This window comes from Arachis hypogaea, chromosome 3 (genome assembly GCF_003086295.3).
Source record: "Arachis hypogaea cultivar Tifrunner chromosome 3, arahy.Tifrunner.gnm2.J5K5, whole genome shotgun sequence".
NCBI lineage: Eukaryota > Viridiplantae > Streptophyta > Magnoliopsida > Fabales > Fabaceae > Arachis > Arachis hypogaea.
Window position 1 is genome coordinate 42,913,585 of NC_092038.1, and position 22,526 is coordinate 42,936,110.

General features: G+C 36.9%; 3 protein-coding genes across 52 annotated transcripts; 2 read left to right on the forward strand and 1 right to left on the reverse strand.

Annotated features, from left to right (window-relative positions):
- Positions 1 to 11,823: 11,823 nt before the first annotated feature.
- Positions 11,824 to 12,483, forward strand: LOC112776706 (3'-5' exonuclease-like). The gene has a single exon (XM_025820935.1). The coding sequence runs from the start codon at positions 11,824 to 11,826 to the stop codon at positions 12,481 to 12,483; it is 660 nt and encodes a 219-aa protein (XP_025676720.1).
- A 1,185-nt stretch (positions 12,484 to 13,668) lies between these two features.
- Positions 13,669 to 14,331, forward strand: LOC112776710 (3'-5' exonuclease). The gene has a single exon (XM_025820946.1). The coding sequence runs from the start codon at positions 13,669 to 13,671 to the stop codon at positions 14,329 to 14,331; it is 663 nt and encodes a 220-aa protein (XP_025676731.1).
- A 1,644-nt stretch (positions 14,332 to 15,975) lies between these two features.
- Positions 15,976 to 20,652, reverse strand: LOC112790422 (protein TRANSPORT INHIBITOR RESPONSE 1). Of its 50 annotated transcripts, XR_011879877.1 has the most exons (10): positions 20,241 to 20,649; positions 19,489 to 19,965; positions 18,802 to 19,087; positions 18,513 to 18,681; positions 18,172 to 18,285; positions 17,759 to 17,820; positions 17,308 to 17,509; positions 17,145 to 17,214; positions 16,692 to 16,769; positions 16,337 to 16,583 (listed from the first exon to the last, which is right to left on the reverse strand). XR_011879877.1 is itself a non-coding variant. In XM_029297037.2 (5 exons), the coding sequence occupies exons 2-4, from the start codon at positions 19,896 to 19,898 to the stop codon at positions 18,559 to 18,561; spliced, it is 819 nt and encodes a 272-aa protein (XP_029152870.1). In that variant the 5' UTR covers positions 19,899 to 19,965; positions 20,241 to 20,649; the 3' UTR covers positions 15,976 to 18,285; positions 18,513 to 18,558. The 50 variants fall into 50 exon arrangements, 4 of the variants coding, with proteins under 4 accessions (XP_029152870.1, XP_029152872.1, XP_072089032.1 ...); XR_011879876.1 differs by lacking the exons at positions 16,337 to 16,583; positions 16,692 to 16,769 and adding an exon at positions 15,976 to 16,249; XR_011879878.1 differs by lacking the exons at positions 16,337 to 16,583; positions 16,692 to 16,769 and adding an exon at positions 15,976 to 16,249 and having other exon boundaries at positions 17,308 to 17,362; positions 18,167 to 18,285.
- Positions 20,653 to 22,526: the final 1,874 nt, after the last annotated feature.

Here is a 22,526-nt window from a genome sequence, read left to right on the forward strand (position 1 = left end):
GCGAATTAAGAAATAGTTTTGCGGGAATTTTTATCCGTTGTCGTAGAGATTTACAAAATGTATATTAATTTTGTGACGGTTTACAAACTACCGCTAAATAGCAGCGAAATGAAAACGATGGCCGTTTTGTGGTGGTTAGAAACTGTTCGTACCCTGTCCCAACGATAAAGGCCCAGGTCCAAATAAAAGGCCTAATCTGAAGGATTAAGCCTAGCTAAGTACCGACCTTCACATAAGAAGTCGGTATCAACCACGACTTGGTCTGAAGAAGTCGGATGTGAGATTAGCTGGCAGATAAATACTCATTCGAATGAGTAACCGCCCCTGAAATCTCTCTAACCACTTCATAAAGCCATATCTTAACCTCCCCAAGATAATGGGGGCGGTTAACACCCTAAAGATACGGCACTACTTCAACGGTGGTTATTGGCTCACCACTATAAATACACTGACACCCCTCAGGTATCTCTAAGCCCAATACTCTCTAGACCTGCTCACACTCTTGCTAACTTAGGCATCGGAGTGTCTTTGCAGGTACCACCCCCCATTCACCCACGTATACAAGTCGGAAGAAGGCTCCAGCGTGCAAACCAACCCGGAGCTCACCATTCGTGGACGATTGGACCATCCCACACCATCTGTTCTATTGATCTCCGGTTACCCACCGTAACATTGGCGCCGTTGCCGGGGACCCGAGAGATCATCCATTGATGGCGGACAGATCCCACGAAGAAGGCCATGTGGAAACAGATTCCGAACAAGAGAATCTGGACATGAGTAATAACGATGCGGATCTAGCCCTACAACAGGAAGTTAATAATCAACATAGAGAAGGCACCTCCGGAGTGAAGAACCCGAAGGTAAATTCCTCAGATGGGCGCGAATCAGAAAAAGGCGGACCATCCCACGTAGCTGAACTAATGGGATTAGTCCACAGCCGCCTGGAACAATTAGAGCAAGAGCGGGAGAAGCAAAAGGAAACGGAAAAGTACCTCAAAGAGGAGATGGAGCGGCGAAAAGAGTTAGAAAGAAAACTCTTACAGCTAGAATCTTCCCTCAAGAATCACAACTCCTGCGACGAACAAGAAGAACAACTCTTGGGCGGAGACGATCCTTTCAGCGAGGACATAATGAGGGCAAAAGTTCCGAGAAACTTCAAAAGCCCTGACATGGACCTCTACGATGGAACCTCGGACCCAAAGCATCATCTAAGCAACTTTAAAAGTTGGATGTATCTAGCTGATGCTTCCGACGCTACTCGATGCAAAGCTTTCCCGACCACTTTGTCGAAAGCAGCAATGAAGTGGTTCGATAGCCTTCCCCCGAGATCAATCACTAGCTTTGAAGACCTCTCAAGGAAGTTTTTGATGAGGTTCTCAATTCAGAAAGACAAGGTAAAACATGCACCGAGCCTCCTGGGAATAAAACAGGAGGTCGGGGAGTCTTTACGAGCCTATATGGAAAGGTTCAACAAAGCATGTTTGGAGATCCAAGACCTGCCCACAGAGGCAGTCATAATGGGGCTAGTCAATGGGCTCAGAGAAGGTCCCTTCTCACAGTCCATATCTAAAAGGCACCCCGTTTCTCTAAGTGATGTACAAGAAAGGGCTGAAAAGTACATCAATATGGAAGAGAACGCCAAATTAAGGGACCTGAGCTGGCGACCTGGACCCCCTCCCTCAACTAAGGAGAGGGAAAGGGAAGCCAAGAAAAAGGAAGAACTCGGTCTCGAAAGGCCCAGAAAATATCACTCTTATACTCCTCTAAAAACTTCTATAGTGGACGTATACAGAGAGATTTGCCACACCGAAAGGCTGCCACCCCCTAGACCTATTAAAAATAAAAAAGGGGGGAGTCGCAGCGATTATTGCGAGTACCATAAAATATATGGTCACTCCACTAACGACTGTTACGACCTTAAGAATGTGATAGAAAAGCTGGCTAGAGAAGGTCGGCTTGATAGATATCTCATGGAAAGGTCGGACAGTCACGGAAAGAGAAAGCGAGATGATATGGATAGAAGAGATCCACCACCACAAACCCCAGAAAGGCATATCCATATGATCTCAGGAGGATTTGCGGGAGGAGGACTCACCAAATCTTCTCGCAAAAGGCATCTCAAAAGAGTCTATCAAGTCGGGGAAGAGTCACCCGACCTCCCCACTATTTCGTTCACAAAAGAAGATGGGCAAGGGATAACCCCCGGGCATGATGATCCCGTGGTGATAACTATGATCCTAGCCAATGCCCATCTCCACCGAACTCTCGTGGACCAAGGAAGCTCGGCGGATATTCTCTTCAAACCTGCTTTCGACAAGCTAGGATTAGATGAGAAAGAATTGAGAGCCTACCCCGACACCCTATATGGATTAGGGAACACGCCAATAAAACCACTAGGATTTTTACCCCTTCACACCACTTTCGGGAAAGGGGAAAAATCAAAGACTCTGAGTATAGACTTCATAGTCATTGATGAAGGGTCAACCTATAATGCCTTAATTGGCAGGACTACCCTTAATCGGCTCGGAGCAGTGGTATCCACTCCCCACCTCTGCATGAAATTTCCAACCTCAGCGGGAATAGCAACGGTGAGAGGAGACCAAAAATTGGCGAGGAAATGCTACAATGAAAGCCTAAATCTGAGAGGAAAGGGCAAATAAGTCCACACTATAGAGCTCAGTGGCGCAAGGGCCAGAGAAGAGCTACGACCTCAACCGGGAGGAAAAACCGAGGAGATACAAGTCGGTGGGGAGGAAGGAAAAAACACTAACATAGGAGCCAACCTAGGGGAAACCCTAAAACAAGGGTTGGCTGAACTCCTAAGAGCTAATTCCGACCTCTTCGCATGGAAGGCTTCCGACATGCCCGGGATTGATCCCGAGCTCATGTCCCACAGGCTCTCGGTTTACTCAGGATCCCGACCGGTACAACAAAGAAGACGCAAGCTCGGCATGAAACGAGCCCTAATAGTAGAAGAGCAAGTACAGGCGCTCCTGGAAGCCGGCTTTATTAGAGAGGTCAAGTACCCAACATGGCTAGCCAATGTAGTGCTGGTCAAAAAACAGAATGGTAAATGGAGAATGTGCGTCGACTATACCGACTTGAATAAGGCATGTCCTAAGGACCCTTATCCCTTACCAAGTATTGATACCCTGGTGGACTCCAGCTCGGGGTACCAATACTTATCATTCATGGACGCCTACTCGGGATATAATCAAATCCCGATGTACGAACCCGACCAGGAGAAAACATCATTCATCACACCCAGAGCCAACTATTGCTACGTGGTCATGCCATTCGGATTAAAGAATGCAGGAGCCACATATCAAAGGTTGATGAATAAAGTGTTTTCTCCCCACCTAGGGAGCCTAATGGAAGTATACGTCGACGACATGCTAGTAAAAACCAAGGATAAAGTCGACCTCTTATCCGACCTCTCACAAGTCTTTGACACCATAAGGATGCGCGGGATGAGACTAAATCCTGCAAAGTGCGCCTTCGCGGTTGAAGCAGGAAAATTTCTAGGATTTATGCTAACACAAAGAGGGATTGAGGCCAATCCCGATAAATGTAGAGCCATCCTAGAAATGAAAAGTCCGACTTGTTTGAGAGAGGTCCAGCAGCTCAATGGCCGACTTGCAGCCCTCTCCAGATTTTTGGCAGGATCGGCAATAAAATCCCTTCCATTATTTTCCTTATTAAAGAAGGGATGCCCATTCGAATGGACTCCGGAATACGAGGAGGCGTTCCAAGAGTTTAAAAGGTTTTTAAGCCAACCTCCTATCTTATCCCGACCAGTACCTGGAAAAGACATCGTTCTGTACTTATCCGTAGCAAACAGGGCTGTCTCGTCAGCCCTGATAAAAGAAGACGAGGTCGGACAACACCCGGTCTACTTCATCAGTAAGGTCCTACAAGGCCCTGAACTAAGGTACCACAAACTAGAAAAGTTTGCCTACTCCTTAGTGATAGCCTCACGAAGGCTACGACCTTACTTTCAAGCGCACACAATCAGAGTCCGTACGAACCAACCCATGAAGCAAATCCTCCAAAAGACGGATGTTGCAGGGAGAATGGTTCAATGGGCAATAGAGCTTTTCGAATTCGATTTGAGATACGAAACTCGGACAGCAATTAAAGCCCAATGTCTCGCCGACTTCGTGGCAGAATATGCAGGGGATCAAGAGGACAAGCCGACTACATGGGAACTCTATGTAGACGGATCCTCCAACAAAACAGGAAGCGGTGCAGGCATAATATTAGTAGATGAAAGAGGAACCCAAATAGAGGTTTCCTTAAAATTTGAATTTCTGGCTTCAAATAATCAGGCAGAGTATGAAGCCTTGATAGCCGGACTAAAATTGGCAGAAGAAGTCGGTGCTGCAAAAGTGATGATATATAGCGACTCACAAGTGGTGACCTCCCAAATAAGCGGAGAATATCAGGCAAAGGACCCTAACATGAAAAGGTACTTGGAAAAAACCTTGGAGCACCTTGGGCGCTTTGCAGAAACCGAGGTCAAACACATAACTCGGGATCTAAATAGCAGAGCGGATGCCCTATCCAAGTTAGCAAGCACCAAACCAGGAGGAAACAACAGAAGCCTGATTCAAGAAACCCTCCAAGAGCCCTCGGTAACAAAAACAGAAGATAAACAAGAAGTACTTGAGGTAGTCGGTTTAAACCTCGGATGGATGAATCCCTTAGTCGAATACTTGAAATTCGACATCCTCCCTAAGGAGGAGAAAGAAGCTAAAAAGATCCGAAGGGAAGCACAACATTACACTTTGGTGAGAAATGTCCTCTACAGAAGAGGGATATCAACACCATTGTTGAAGTGCGTACCGACCTCAAGAACCGCCGAGGTGCTGGAGGAAGTACATAGCGGGATCTGCGGAAATCATCTCGGAGCAAGATCACTAGCCAGAAAAGTGATCCGAGCCGGATTCTACTGGCCGACCTTGCAAAAAGATGCCACAGAATTTGTGAAAAAGTGTCAGCCGTGCCAGATGCATGCAAATTTCCACGTGGCTCCCCCAGAAGAGCTCATTAGTATCACTTCTCCATGGCCTTTTGCAAAATGGGGAATGGATTTGTTAGGTCCTTTTCCCCAAGCGCCAGGACAAGTCAAATACTTGATTGTGGGAATAGATTACTTCACAAAGTGGATAGAAGCAGAACCATTAGCTACTATCACCGCCCAAAGAAGTCGCAGATTCCTTTACAAAAATATCATCACAGGATATGAGATACCTTATTCCATTACCACGGATAATGGAACCCAATTCACCGACGCTACCTTCAGAAGCCTAGTAGCCAGCATGAAAATTAAACATCAGTTCACCTCGGTAGAACACCCACAAGCCAATGGGCAAGCCGAGGCAGCCAACAAAGTCATACTAGCAGGACTAAAGAAGAGACTACAGGAAGCAAAGGGAGCTTGGGCTGAAGAGCTCCCTCAGGTGCTATGGGCTTATAGGACAACCCCCAATCCGCCACAGGAGAAACACCTTTCCGACTAGTCTATGGTGTAGAAGCCATGATTCCGATAGAAATCAATGAGCAAAGCCCAAGGGTGATTCTCCACGATGAGGTCGGAAATGTGCGGGGACACAAAGAGGAGCTCGACTTGCTCCTCGAAATCCGAGAAGATGCTCAGATAAGAGAAGCAGCATTGAAACAAAGGATGACTACCAGGTACAACAAGAAAGTCATTCGAAGAACATTTGCCTCGGATGACTTGGTCCTAATCAGAAACGACATAGGAGTCAACAAATCAGGAGAAGGAAAGCTCGCCGCAAATTGGAAGGGACCATACAAAATCAAGGAAGTGCTAGGGAAGGGTTATTATAAAGTAACCGACCTGAACGGCACTGAGCTACCAAGGTCGTGGCATGCTTGTAATATGAAAAGGTACTACAGTTAAAAGCGAACTCTACTCCCTGATGTACTCTTTTCCTAACTTCATGATTTTTTCCCAAAAGGGTTTTTTTTTTCTGGAGAAGGGTTTTTAACGAGGCATCATAGTAGAGGCTAAGGGAAAATAGGCTATCAAGACCCTTAGTAGCAAGAAGGTACCTCCCCGATTAATAAAGATCTTTTTTATTTTTTCTCTTATAATATCCTTCTTTATTTTTCTAAGTCTTTCTACGAAACGCGCCGACTTAAGCTCGACAAAACGTGAAAATCCCATGAACCGACCTAAATGGTCGTCAGGATAAAACGACGAGGTACAAGTCGGCGTAAAGAGGTTGTATAAGTTGATCGTGAAAAACTCGGGAACAATCCGACTCCTAAGTCGAAATGAGAACCCGAGTAAAACAAGCTTGGAAACATTCCGAGTAGACGAAAAACGCATCACAAAAATAACCTAAGTCATAAAAACTCACTGAAGCAAAGTTGAGTATAAAGGATAATAAAAAGAGATTGGAAAACCTGAGAAAAGTTTAAAGGCTGCACAAAAGCCCTTAAACGAAAAGGCCCGAGAAAAAAAAAAAACGATACAAGCCAACAAAAAGGTTTTCAGAAAAAGGGTTTTGAAATATCGAAATTAGAAAAGCATACACGCACAAGGTAACTTAGGACCCCTATCCAAAAAGGGGCATTTATTTTTCTACACCCTTATTCAAAAGGGCACTTGTCAGAAATATTTTTGCTTACGGCCTTAAAAGGCCAAGAGAAATTGTTCACACAACCACCAAACAACACATAAATAAGTTTAAAAAGGGGGGACCCACAAGCCGAGCCCCCATATAGCCATGAAAAATAAAGTCATTTTTTCAGAGGAGTAGACGGATCACCACCACCAGAGTCAGGAGGAGCGCCACCGGAACCAGGAAGAGAAGCTGAAGAGGAAGTCGGATGAATGACGGAAGAACTCGGAGCATCTTTGGAGCGAGGAGGAGACTCTATGATCCTCTGCCCCCGAGTCTTCAACTCGGATTCAGAAACAATTTTGGGGACAGGAGGATCTACAACGGCGCCGTCAATGACAACTTTGTCAGGATGTAAAGGAGACAGATCCAAGTCAGGAGCAATAACTCTGACCTGCTCCAGAAAAATCCGCCAAGATTCCTCGGCGCCATCGGCAATGGAGTCCTCTAACTCCTCATACGCTTTCCGAGAATTAAACAGGTCAGTTTTCACGGACACAAGATCCTTGAATAAGCTCTGATAGCTAGCCTGTGCCGTCTTCCTCAATTCCGTCTCCATGTTACATTGGGCTTGCAAAGCTTTCCCTTTCTCCCGGAGGGTGTCTCTCTCCTCCTTTAACTTGGCGATCTCCTTTTTCAACTCTCCCTCCTGCTCTTGATATACACGGAGCCTCCCTTCCAGCTCCTCGACCCTCGAGGTCGCCCCTAAAGAGCTGAGAGGAGCCCTATCAAAAATATCTAAGAGCTTGCCGCAGACCCCCGCCGCCTTAAGGCTCTCCTCGACCATGGTGGTAAGGTGGCTCCGAACAGACATATCATCCATGCCTATACGGGCATAAGGATAGATATTCTTTCGGACGAAGGCAAGAGCATCCGCCTTAACCTCCCCAGAAGAGCCAGACTCTAAAAGCTTGCGCTTCTTGGGATCGGGAGAAGGTCAGACGACGGAGGACGGCTGAGAAGGAGTTGAAGAGGAAATCACCATAGGATTGGAAAGAGTTCCAACATTACGAGGAGGAGGAGGAGGAGAGATAACCCTGGCACCACCAGATCGAGCGCGAGACTTAGCTTTAGCCTCCTGGACCCTTTGAAAAGATTCTTGAGCGTTTGTCTTTGCCATTTCTGAAAAAGAAAACAACAAGCTAAAGGATCAAACAAAGTCGGAATATTAGGTTAACAAGTCGGGAATTCAGCATACTATAAAAAACTACCTAGCTGAGATTGGACAAAGGTCGGAGACCCTTGGAGAAATTTTTTAGTATCCAAATAGGGGGCCCTCCCCCACACTTCTCGGAGGAACCCCACGACGGCAGCCTCTACCTCATCCAGGTCATCTAAACTATATTTCTCGCAAGGGGAGGCCTCCAGCTAGTATAAAGGAAAGCAAGGAAAAGATTTCTCATCCAAGAAAAAGGGATGGTGACCCTCTACAGCTTGCACTTTGAAGAAGAAATTTTTAAAATCATGAAAAGATTCATCAAAAAGGGAAAAAATCCTCCGACCTTGTATGGCTCGGAAGGAAACCCATTGTTGTTTATTATTCAGCCCACTAAAAGGTTTGGTCATATGAAAAAGATGGAAAAAGATTTTTAAAGAAGTCGGGAAATCCAGAGCATGGCTAATAAATTGATAAATTTTCAAGAAACCCCAGGAGTTGGGATGAAGCTGGGTAGGGGCAACGCGACAATGCTGCAAAACAGACATCTCAAAATCTGAAAAGGGCAGAAAGACGCCCAGTCGGGTGATCATGCACTCATACATAAAGAAGAAGTGGGGGGCCGTTTCATTGGCTCTCCCATGACAAACCCGGTCCTCTAAACCGGGAACAAGCAACTCGTATTTAGGCTCATCTTCCTCCGAAGTACAGAGCCGATGATGGGTGCGAAGGTGAGTAATAAACTCCGCATCCACCAAAGGCTCCTCCCCCAGAACTGTAACGTCAACCCAATCTACGGAGGCCATTTTTCTTTCTCTAAAGGAAAATGAAGGAAACCTACAAAGGGAAAAAGAAAAAGAAAAAATCAAAAAGGTCTCTAGAGAGAAGAAAAGGAGCCGAGCAAAAATCTACAAAACTATCCCTCTACAAAATCAAGTCATACAAAGAAGAAGAAAGAAACTAACCTCTTTTTGAAAATAAAGAAGCAGAAGTCTCCGGAAGTATAGTACGTACAAACACAGCACGAACAAAGAAAGAGGAAGTTTGAAAGATTGCAGAAACGGAAAAAGGAAAGAGAGGGAAAGTACTTATAAACATGCTAAGGGGCATAATGGTAAAAGCGGAGCAGTCATTAATGAGATTGCATCGTTACTAAAGCCCTCAATGCTTCCCTAACGGACACGACACTTGAATTGACGTAACTGTCAGAAACAAAGGGTCGCGAAAATCACGTCGGTTTATAGGACCCATGTTCTCTCCAAATAAGTCGGCTACGAACCCGAGTTAAATACTTGAACCCAAACTCTAAAGAGACTTTGGGCTCAAGTAGGGGTACTGTTCGTACCCTGGCCCAACGATAAAGGCCCAGGTCTAAATAAAAGGCCTAATCTGAAGGATTAAGCCTAGCTAAGTACCGACCTTCACATAAGAAGTCGGTATCAACCACGACTTGGTCTGAAGAAGTCGGATGTGAGATTAGCTGGCAGATAAATACTCATTCGAATGAGTAACCGCCCCTGAAATCTCTCTAACCACTTCATAAAGCCATATCTTAACCTCCCCAAGATAATGGGGGCGGTTAACACCCTAAAGATACGGCACTACTTCAACGGTGGTTATTGGCTCACCACTATAAATACACTGACACCCCTCAGGTATCTCTAAGCCCAATACTCTCTAGACCTGCTCACACTCTTGCTAACTTAGGCATCGGAGTGTCTTTGCAGGTACCACCCCCCATTCACCCACGTATACAAGTCGGAAGAAGGCTCCAGCGTGCAAACCAACCCGGAGCTCACCATTCGTGGACGATTGGACCATCCCACACCATCTGTTCTATTGATCTCCGGTTACCCACCGTAACAGAAACTATCGTCAAATTTCAGATTCCCATTAAAGTTTTAGTTTTTTTAGGTTTAATTACTCTATTGGTCTTTATAGTTTCGTAAAATTTTCAATTAGGTCCTTATACTTTTTTTTCTTTTAATTGAGTCCTTGCGCCAAAATTTGTTTTTAATTGGGTCCTTATATTTTTTTCCTTTTATTTAGGTCCTTATACTAATTCTTTTTTTTTAGTTGGGTCCTATAAAATTAAGTCAATTACTACTAAGAGAGACTTAATTGAAAAAAAAATTAGTACAGGGACCCAATTAAAAAGAAAAAAAGTATAGGGACCTAATTAAAAATTTCAGGAAACTATAGGGACCAACAAAATAATTAAACCTTTTTTTATTATTTTGCCTCTTTTATAGCTATATGTTTATTCAACTTTTATTTATTAGTTACTGGTTAATTTAAAGAACTTCTAACCAAATAAAACAACAAAATAACATAACAAACCAAATTATATATATGAAAACATAACATATATAATGTGATTGTCATAAGTGCATCGTTCAATATAAAGAGTAGAATTCGATAATTTCAAGAAAATAAACTTAAAACACTAAAACAATTTAAATTCAATAGTATTCTAATAACATTGACTGAAAGTCATTGTTTTTGTTGCGGGTCATAATTGCCAGAAAAAAATGGCCTTGCGTGCGATAAGGTTGGTGTACTGCCCAAATAATCCAGCTCTACAGCAACATCAGCGGGCAAGTTGTCTCCTTGCTGTCGGATTAGATATTCCAAAAGCTTCTCTATCGAATGTCTCGTCACATTCTCTTTTGCTACCTTAGCCTTTAATCTTGCAATCGTCCTTTGATACTCTTTAGTTGGCACACCAAAATCCGACAGTTGTGCAGCAGCGTTACCAAAAATTTGGGTGGTACATGGTCCAACATTTAATGTATGAACTCGTCCTGGATGCTCCTTTCCAAAAACTTGTACTAGTGAATCATTTGGTAAAAGGTGCTTAGAGAATTCATCTCGTCTTTCAATATTCGCAATTGCTTCCTACAGATATACAAAAAAATGAGCTATCATAATTTAAAATTAGCACGATATATATAATAAGCTAAGTTTAAAATTTTCAAACATTACTTACATCAATAAGTATCAGCATGGATATACGAGCTATTTTTTATGAGTGTTGATCCACAACTTTTCTCTACTAACGAGCCTTTCTCGTACTTTCTCCTATAATATTGATATCGACACAATTATATAAATAACAACATCATATTCAGAAAAATTAAACAAAAACTTAGAATAAAGCGTTTAGGACGATTCTAAATTAAAAATTACATCAGGGACGATTTCGATTCTGACTATCAACGTTAGGAATCAAAATAATACTTATCCCTAATAATTTATTATTACTTCATCTTTTGTTCTTGCCAATGTTTTAGAGCTCTCAGTGTGTAAAGTTGCTTACTCAAATTAATTTTTGAAAAATAATTTTTATTTTTCAAATTAATTTATTAATTTTATAACTAATTAATAATCTATTTTATTATTTAAAACTAATTTAATTTATTAATCAAAATCAGGTTTAGTTTCTTTGTTAATCTTAACCATGTGCAAACTTATATATTAATAACAAGCTTGAAAAGTAATTATATTTATAAATTTTATTTTAATATAAATATTATTATATTTTGAAATTTTTTATTACTCCAATTTTTTTTTTTTAATTTTGCCACCAATAACATGATGACCTATCATAACAATTATTTTGTGACATGTAATATTAATGTGTTATGTCATTATGTAACGTAATATGTTATCATCTATGTAAAAAAAATAATTTGAGCTACAGTTATATATTTGATCGTTAATGTGATTAACAAAAGTTTTGAAAGACTAATTTGAAAATGAGGTTTTGAATATTTATCCAAATAAAATTTGAATGATTATTCTAATAGTACTCTCGTTGCATTGGGTTTGCCAAATAAACTGAAGCCTAAGAGTCCATCCTAAAAAAATACGTGATCACTTAAATGAAGGCATTCTCATTCATTAAAGCGAAAAGAAGAAGAAAGGGTAGGGTTACATTATATTCTTTCTTAGGTCTATATATAAATACATCCCAAGTTACCAACTTATTTTCATTCTTAATCACCCAAGAAAATGTATGGATCACCATCATCATCACCATCAATCAAAAGTTATAGAGGAATTAGCGGTGCGTCAAGCATTGAACTCAACCCTAACACTTCCAAATACACCATCACATTACGTGGAGCTGAAATTGAAACCACAGTCACCGACAAATCAACCGTTGTAGATCAATGGGTTCAAGACATGAACGCTCTATATGCAACAAATTCATCCATTGTTGTTGGCGTAGATGTTGAACGGTGTGCAATAAGAAACAAATCCGCAACATTGAATCTTTGCATTAATAAGAAGTGCCTTATCGTGCAGCTCTTCTACATTGACAATTTGCCTGTTTCTCTCAAGAACTTTCTCATGAACCCTAATTTCTTTTTTGCGGGGTTCGAGTTTGCTAATGATATTCCTAATATTAAAAAAGAGTATGGTCTCAATTTCTGTGTGCATGCCGATATTAAGAAGCTTGCCTTGGAAAAATGTCGCAACTGGTGGTCGGATCCGCCGAGTTTGAAGGATATAGCTGAGCATGTAGTTCGTTTGGAAATGAAGAAGCCTAAGCTTGTGAGTTTGAGTAATTGGGGAGCTAGGGTTTTGAGCATTGAACAAGTTGAGTATGGATGCATTGATGCCTTTGTTTGTTCTAAGATTGGTCACGTGCTCCTCAGGGATGATTGATCACTTGATCTTGATGATGCATGCTTAATTATTTTGTGCTATTGGGTTCTTTATTTTGTGTCCTTATTAATGATAATAGTATTCACTAGTGGAGTGATTAAGAAAAAAATGGTGGTAGATTTTGCTTATGTTATTAATCTTGATTAGGTTGTTTTGGTTCTTAGTACAAGTCTTTGTTTTGTTTAGAGATTGTGAAAAAGATCAATTAGAATCATCTTACTTTTGGAAGTGAATATATAAACTTATGCTTTTTATAATTGAATGGGTTTAGCTTATATATATTTTAAGTATTATTGTAAGCAATTATTTTTTATTTTTTATTCTAATAAATATAAAATAAATGCAACTTTAAAATTTGTATGTTTTTTATAAAGAAAACACTGGAGAGAGATCAGGATTTAATATTTTATTATTTTTTATTTAAAAGTATAAGTTAAAATATTTAACTAAAAAAATTGACTTAACTAAAAAGTGATGACTAAAAATAAAAAGTGATGACTAAAAATAATAAATGATAAAGGTTTTTTAATATATATATATATTAACTAATTAATAACTTTAATCTGTCTTTGAGAAAAAATAAATATAAGTTTGGATATATTTATTATATATCTGTAGATCCGAATCAGACGAGATTAAATATGATAAACACAAATCATGTAGTGATATACTTTGCTAGACCCAAATAGTTACTTTAAAAAATAAAATGAAATTACACATATTCTACTCTATCTCTTTGCATTGGGTTTTGCCAAAGAAAACTTGGAACAATAAGAGTCCAACCTAGAAAAATACATCATCCCTTAAATGAACATACATGCACTCAATCTCGGTCATAAAAACAAGAAGAAAAGGTAGGGTTAAAGTTATCAAGAAGGAATGCATCTCTCAATTTCTTTTAACAATTGAAAAAATAAGGTATGATCTTTTATAGTTAATTTTATGTGAGACAAAAAATAAATATAATAAAAAAATAATAAAAAATTAAAAATTACATTTTTTTACATTGTTAATTTTTTTTTAACAATTGAAAAGATACATTATTTTCATCCTTATCTTCACACTTTACATTCTTTCTTAAGTCTATAAATACATCCCAACAAGTTACCAAACTTTTTTCATCCTTATCCACCACCAATCTCCCTAGATATCTTATTGTCTCTTGTTTTTCGTTTTCATAACAAAATGTTTGGATCATCATCATCATCATCAACAATCCCTAAACTTGGAATTAGTGGTGCCTCCACCATTTTATTCAACCCTGACACTTCCAAGTACACCATCAACTTTGACGGAAAAGCAATTGAGACCACAGTCACTGACAAAGCCAACATTGTAGATCAATGGGTTCAAGAAATCGACATTCTATACGCAGGAAAATCATCCGTTGTCGTCGGCTTAGACGTTGAATGGAGACCACATGCGATTTCATATTTAAGCAACAAATCCGCAACATTGCAACTTTGCATAGATGACAAGTGCCTTATCGTGCAGCTCTTCTACATTGATAATTTGCCTCTTTCTCTCAAAAACTTCCTTATGAACCCTAATTTCACTTTTGTGGGAATTGAGGTTGGTGATGATATTTCTAAGCTTAGAAATGAGTATGGTCTCAATTGTGGTCGGCATGCGGATATTAGAGAGCTTGCAATGCAGAAATGGCCCGGCCGGTTTCGCCGGCCGGGGTTGAAGGATCTAGCTAAGGATTTGGTGGGTTTGAATATGAGGAAGCCTAAGCATGTGAGTATGAGCAATTGGGAAGATAGGGTTTTGAGAATTGAGCAAGTTGAGTATGGTTGCATTGATGCCTATGCTTCTTACAAGATTGGTCACAGTCTTCTCAATTAGGACTTGTATATTTAGTTATTTTATGTGGTTTTTAATGTTTTTAGTTATTGGTTATTACTAGTTAAGTAGTACTTATTAGTGAAGTAGTGATGAAGAAAAGTAGTTGTTGATTTTGTTTTTATTTTTAATATTAATTAGCTTGTTTAGGTTCTTAGTAAAAGTCTTTGAATGTTTTGTTTGTAGTAGGTTGATCTTGTCCGTCCATGTTATTACTCAATGGTTTAATAGTTTAATGTTTTGAGAGTAAATATGATCCTATTTATAATAAGGAAAAGTATAGGATACCAATATATTATCTATCAATTTATTATCAATAATTATTAATTATTATATTTTAAACACATATATAAAGAGACATATTCAAAAAATATATCTATAAAGACACTTCTATAAAGACATTTTTATTAGACACATCTACGAAGACACTTCCATTAAATACTCTTATAAATAAGAGTTGGCAGATGTTAGTGGTAACATAGCGGAATTATTATAATAAACTATTTGGAGTAATATTATTTTAGGAGTTTTTATTTGTTATTAGATATTTGTTTAACTTTGCATATCATCGTTTCCTCCCCTATCTTTCACTTATGGGATACATATGTTGGTCAGCAGAGAAAAATATATAAGGTTTAAATTAAATTAAAAAATAATCTATCATTGATGAGCAAGTTGATGAGTATGGATGCATGGATGATGAGTATGTTTCTTACAAGATTGGTCACAAGCTTCTCAGGGATAGTTGATCATGATGATGCATGTTTATAGTTTACGGTGTTTTTGGTATTAATTAGTTATTACTAGTAAAGTAGTGTACTTATTAATAATAATGGATTGATGAAGAAAAATGGTTTTTGATATTGTTTGTTTTTAATGTTACTTACATAAGGTTGGTCTTGTTCCTTCTATATGTTACTTAAGGGTTCCAATATTTTGAGTGATTATATAGTACTAGTTACAATTAATTATTTGGAGTAATATTATTTTTCGAATTTTTTTTTTTGTTAAATATATTAACTTTGCACATCATCATTTCCATCCTTTATTTAAAGCTTTTTAATTTTGGTGTTTTTTTTCTATTATTGTATTTTTTTATGTGAAGTCCATAAATCATAGAAGAGTTATCAAAATTAACTACCAATATAAAATACAGACAGATTTACAGACGGATTTAGTCTTTATTACAGACGAATTTTTGGTTACCGACGAAATTATCGACAGATTTTGTCCCTCTGTAAAAGTTCCGTCGGAAATTATTTACTGACAGATTTTTTTTCCGTCGGAAAATTACAGACAGATTTTTAGCAGTTACCGACGAATTTTCCCTCTGTAAATTTTCTATCAATTTTCCAAAGGCGACGAACTTTCCGACGGATTTTCCGTCTGTAATTACAGACGAATTTTCTGTCTGTAATTACAGACAAATTTTCCGACAGATTTTCCGTTTGTAATTACAAACAGATTTTTCGACATTTTCCATCTGTAATTTGAACTTTGAAAAATCATCCCACGTTCTGATTACAGACAGAAAATCCGTCTGTAAATCCGTCAGTAAGATAAAATAGAATTTTTTTTTAGATTTTTCCATTGCAAAATGAATACTTTAAATTTATTTTCTAAATTTACTCCATCAAACACTGTAAATTGAAAAAAAAAAGCCTAAAATCACATAAATAAACATAATATTCATTACATGATACCTATAAAATTGGATGTTATTTTTCAACATCATTGGCCAATATCTCATTGTCTTAATAAAAAGATACCCAAAAAAATAAGATGATCATCCCAATGTTACATAAATGTCATAAATTACACTTAGCACTTAAAGATAGGATAATCTAAAATATTAATAGATAACTAAGTTGCATTGGTAGCATCAAACTCCATATTGAAAGTTAATTTTGATATCTCCTGACTGAAATAGAATTAAAACCCAAATTAGAATTGGAATGCTTGAAATAGAATTAGAAGAAGAAGAAGAAGAAGAGAATCCCACCTAGTATGCAGGCAAAAATACAAACAGATAGAGGACATCCATTATATTAGCCAGACATTTCTACCATTATTTACAGGAACTCATACCCTTGATTATATAGAGATCTAACAAAAAGAAAATTGCACAATTGCAGCAAATTCACTATAAACTAAATTCAAATGGTTCCAGAGCAAATTATAATTAGCTTTCAATTCTAATTGTTCCAGAGCAAATTCGCTAAATGAAGCCAATTCTTGAAGCTACATTCTTTAGCCTGCACGAATAAGCAAATAATATTTTGAAGTTTTGGCTAAAAATTAAGGAATGCTAAAAATGAGATAAGTTTTGGCTAATTTTTAATATAAAGAAAATCAAAACAAACCAGATATTCCAACTACTTAAGGAGCACTGCAGCTTCAGCTCTCTTTTGTATTGATTCAGAATTTGAAAATAGCTTCCCCTAGTTAGAGGGGGAAAAGTCAAATTGTAGCATCAATTATCCTTTCCAGTAAAACATTAGAGATTTTAAGTTAATTGTAATTTATATACTTTTAAGTCTTAGCCATGTTTAGAAGGATAGCTAATGTCAGCTAATCCTATTGAATATTATTAGTCAGTAAAATGGTAGTTGGTCACTAAATAAGACAGCATATAGCAATTCAACAAGGGCATTATATATGTCAATGTATAAGCTGATAAGGGAGGCAGAGAAACACAAATTAACACTTAAATAAAGCAAATTATAGAGGTATAGAAGATCAAACTAAGTCACAAGAGTAACAAAATAGATAAATGCATCTAAGATGGACCCAGACTTGTTTTGCTTGAAATATACCAGTGTATTTTGATGGTGCAGCAAAATCCTTGCGTAGTAAAGCCCATGAAGATGTGGGCTCTAGTTGAACCTATCATTGTCAATGAATATGAATATTGAATAAAACATCATTTTTTGAGGGAAATAAAATAAACTTGAAAGGATGCAACGACAAAAGAATAACTTGTAATAAGCCTTCTTTATTTCCTGTTGTCATGTTGTTCTCTCTACACCAAGTACTTAAGAACAAAGAAGCAACAGGTCAGTGTCCAAAATATCAGTGCTCTTTGCGCATTGATACAAATCAAGAAATGGAAACGGGTAATGTCATATACTCATATCTCAAAGAGTAGATGATCACCTAAGTCTTGATTAAAAACTCGCATCTGCAAGAAAAAAGCTATTTAAAACAGAAAAGCATTCAAGGAATATTTTATTTATTATTAATTATAAGTTTATAACTAGCATGCCAGAAAAGAAAATGTCCTTAACACCAAAGTTGACATAAAAAATCTTAACTCAATGCATCAAATTGATCTATATTTTCAGTCTTCATAGGAAAATCATTCTATATGTTAAAGACACAAGTAAAAGAATAAATAAATCATTAAGAGCTTGAAGAAGAAAAAACTGACCTCCAATTAAATCACAATCCTAGGATTTATCAATCCCAGCTACTGCATGCATCATCAAATTTCTTCAAAATTCAAACAAAAATATGGATCATTGTAATTGTTATCTCCTGCTGCTACTATTTCATGTTTCAATGACAGGAAAGCATTATTATATATATAAGACCTAAAGTAGTAGTACTCTTTACTACAATGTTATCCATACTGTATGAAAATTGGAAAAAACCTCACAGCAAGCTAGCTTAGCATATAATAATAATAATATTGAATTTAGCATATAAATACAATAATAATAACAAAACAAAACCAGGGCACACATATATATATTTATAGGCATTCCTTGCTGGGTACATATGATAAACATTCTCTGTGGACTTGACTAAATTAATAATGTTAAGACAACACAACCACCTTACTCAGAATCCAAAGTACCAGAGACAACTCAAAGGCAAAAAGAGTATGGAGCAATCCTCTGTCAAGTGTAAATCCATAGAGCGTTATTCCCCCTTTGTTGTGCTGCAAGTATGTCACTGCAAAGAAAAATAATGGGACTAACATAAGCATCATAGAGCAAGAGGTTTCAATCTCTTTTTGAATGACATTCATATTTTTTGGACCAAACATGACTTTTGTCTTTATCATGTTCAGCTTCAGCATGTATTGCCAGCTAAACATTATTTCTTATGTAGGATTTTCAAACTTGCATATCTAAACAAATTATTTTCATAGAGATGGACTTATTGTATAAATTGCATGCCTGTAATGTGCACATTATGAAAACATGCACAAATAATCCAGCATAATCACTCAGTTATTAACAAGTGCCATCTTGTGGCTATTGCCACTATCCCTTGAGCTCTGTGTGTGATTCTTGCAGCACCCACCAGGCACAGCATGAACCCACTCAACTGCACTGCTGAACATATCTACATATATATATATATATATATATATATATATATATATATATATATATATATATAAAGTTAGGAATTCAAATTCAAGTCCATCTTTGATGAATAGATAAATAATAGAATGGTTATTACCAGAAGATCTCCAGAATTGAAGAAGGTCTTGTCAGATATAGAAGCAAGAACGAGCAAGAGAGCACCCAACTGGCTAACAGTGATGGTGACCAAGCAGCCAATGATGAAGAACCTGTATCTATGGCTTGTGAGCCACAACTGCTTCCTGATCCTCACATGTTCCCCGAATATGAGACTGGCGTCGGAGCTGCATCCTTCAAAGAGCTTGTGAACCCCTTCAAACCTCAGCCTCTGGAGCTCGCAGGTGAGTCTAAAGAGCACACAGAGCACCAAGAACACCAGTGTTCTGTAATATCATGTTAGAATATACAATGTTATCCATACTTAATTTATTGCCTAATGCTTGAACAATATCTCATTCAGATTATTCTCCTCTATAACATGGCATTTTGATGGTTCTTAAACACATCAATTAACCTGATTACATAATCCAGAGCAGAAAAAAGGCAAAGGATTTCACATCAAAATAGCAAACATCACCGGATTATTAAAAACTGAAATACATGCAAAGAAGAACATGAAGAAAACTCCATCAGCAGAGAACATACTAAGAAGATCAATAATCTTTTTACCTCTGAGAAAAATTAAACTTTATACGTTAGAAATGAAAATTCAAGAAATTAAAAGCCTGAAAAAACAAAAACTGAAAAGAAGAAAGCAAAGTAAGTTTATGTGCTAGGTTCTTACTTGCAATCAGCAGCAATTGCAGCCAAACCATCAGTGCTGAAACCATCACAATTTTGAAGGGAAATAGCTTTGAAGTTTGGAAAAGAGCGCACCAAGAACTTCAAACTCTCATCAATAACAGTCATCCTCTTAAGCCTAAGCTCTTCAAGAAAAAGGTACTTTTCAGCAAACACCACAAGCCAAAAGTGAATATCAACACCCCAATTTGCAGGAACCAAGTTGAAATCAGAGAAACGTGGCTTCCCTTTCAGTGTAACACTTCTTATGTTCGGGAACCTTTGGGTTAAGATCTCAGGGGACACAGAGTAGCAGTTACCTATGAACACGTTCCTCCTTGACCATCTCTCAGCGTTGTACCACTCCTTGCAAACCAGTGACACAGAGCTTTTGTCCTTTCTTGATTTCAGCATCCCAATAACACGCTCAAGAACCTCATTTGGAAAACACGATGAACCTCTTAGAAGGATCACTATCACACTGCAGCAAGAAGTAGCAGCAAAGAAAAAAGATAGTGCAGTGAAAGGAAACACTAAAAATTGAAAAATCATGAGGAAAAAAGTTTCAACAACAAATTTTAAATCAAACTAATTACTAAAATCAGAAAAAAACAAATCTAACTAAACCTAATCTAATCAAAACCTAAAAATCCACTATTCAGAACACAAATCTAACTAAACTAATTACTAAAATTAAACTAATTAAACAAAATTGATTGAACTTAACAGAAATTAAAAGAATTTTGAAACCAAAACCTGGAAGCATTGACTGGAGGAGATGATGGCTGCGGCGCTAAGAAGATATGCGAGCCAGAACTGAGTGGGGATAAAAGGAGAGAGAGAGAGGCGCGGCGGTGGTGGGGACAGACGTTGCTGCGGGTGGCGCCGGCGTGCTGGAGCTCACCTGAGACAAAGAGAATAGGAGCTTGAGCTTGATTTGTTCTGCGAACGAGAAAGAACGAGAGAGACAGGGGCTGTGTTCTACTGGTTCAGTGTTTAAAAGAGAGGAGAAGAAGAAGGTAGATGCGGTGGTTAGGGTGGCGGCGGTGGCGCTGTGAGTGAGGAAAGGAGAAGAAGAAGCTCATGCGTGCGACGGAGAAGTTCCTTGAAGGAGAGAGGAACAACTCTGATCTCTGATATTTTGTGTGTGTAAAAGGAGCTCGATAGGGTGGTAATAAGATTAGGGTTACCTAAATATTTCTGACGAAAAATTTAAATTACAGACGGATTTTCCGTCTGTAATAATTTAATAAAACGCAGCATTCAGTCTATTTAATTACAGACGGATTTTTCGTCTGTAATTATTTCTCACGAAAAAAAATTAATTTTACCGATAGAATTATCGACTGATTCTGTTTTCTGTTTGTAATTTATGCTAATTCATTTTTTTTGTTTTCCAACAAAAAATCTCTCTGAAATTCCGTCTGTATTTTCGTGGGATAAAATCCGTCGAAAATATCCGTCTGTAATAACTAGTTTTCTAGTAGTACATACTAGAATACAAATACATGTTAAAAATAAATTAAACTATACATGATATATTTATACACAAATACATTGGTGGCTGATTTTAGTATATAATTTTAGTATATAAATAGCATTTTTTTATTAGAGAATTAGATTTGTAATTTTCAGTTTTGTTAAAAAAGAAGTAATTCTAAGGGTCAAATTTGTTTTTTATTTTTAAATTTGTTTAATCATATCAATTTGATCTTTAGTTTTATATTTATTAAAAAAAATTAAAATAAAAAATGAGAGTTCAATTTGTTATTTAAAATAAAAAAAAATCATATAAAAAAGTACACTAATTAACCGTTACACTGAAATACATAATCTTCTTCCATTTCTAAAAAAATTAACCTCTATTTATTCGATGAATTTTTGTTTTATTTCATTTGTTACTATATCACTTTTTGGTAAATTTTTAAATCAATATATTTAAGTGTATATATATACTACTTAAATTGTAATTTTTAATCAACAATATCATTTATTAATTTAAAATATTAAAATTACTACTAGCTAATTCAAATTATTTTTATTCTTTAGCATTTAGTAAAATCATAATTTTAATTATTTTATGGTTTTAATTAATATGTATTTTAAGGACATATATTAATATTACTATAAATTAAAATTTCTTGAATATTTTACTTTAACAAATACAAATAATGCTTTAAAATTTTTATATTTTTTATAAAAACTTTTTCTATAAGTAACATTAATATGTACTTTTAAGATCATTTTAGAAAAAATATAGATTTAAATCTATTTTGCTATGGGTCAGATTTAAGAATAATAGACCACTTAACTTATTTCTATGCCGATCCTAATAATTCTGATGAGTTAATTAAAGATATTTTAATAAATGATTTTAGAATGAAGTCACTCAGTGTTAACATTATTTTTTATAAGATGCTACTTTTCACTTTTATAATGGTGTATAATATTATTTTTATTCTTAAAAAATAATTTAAGGAAAAGTTTAGGAAACCAGCAATTTTATTGAATTTTGGCCAGCATGTAACCAGCAGAGAAAGGTGAACCATTTGATGAAATCTCACACCAATCTCACACCATTAAATCATTATTGATGACTATTTGATGGCTATTAATCACAAAAGTTGCTGCCCCTAACATTGCTCAAAATTATCATTAAAAATCGATTCATCTTATAACTATAAGAAAAATTTGATTGACAAAAATATTCTCACATTACATTAAATTTATGTTACTACATAATTTTTAAATTATCCTTTAATTTCCTGATTTTCGACATCCCTTTAAAACTCACTATAACTCTACAATATTAAAAAACTATTCAATCCTAGATTACTGCAATAAATTGGGATCGAAATCCTAAGAGTCGATCCTAGAAAAATACATAATCACTTAAATGAAGATACATGCATTAATTCTCAGTCATAAATATAAAAAGAAGAAGAAAGGGTAGGATTACATAATTACATTATATTCCTTGTTAAGTCTATAAATAGTTAAATACATCTCAAGTAACCGAGTTATTTTCATTCTTAATAATCG

Coding starts and splice junctions, on each gene's coding strand:
- LOC112776706 (XM_025820935.1), top strand. CDS start 11,824: ATGTATGGATCACCATCATCATCACCATCAATCAAAAGTTATAGAGGA.
- LOC112790422 (XM_072232931.1), bottom strand. CDS start 20,036: ATGATTTTTCAATTTTTAGTGTTTCCTTTCACTGCACTATCTTTTTTC. Junction 19,088..19,488: donor GCAATTGCTGCTGATTGCAA/GTAAGAACCTAG, acceptor ATGATATTACAG/AACACTGGTGTTCTTGGTGC. Junction 18,682..18,801: donor TCAATTCTGGAGATCTTCTG/GTAATAACCATT, acceptor ATATATATGTAG/ATATGTTCAGCAGTGCAGTT.
- LOC112776710 (XM_025820946.1), top strand. CDS start 13,669: ATGTTTGGATCATCATCATCATCATCAACAATCCCTAAACTTGGAATT.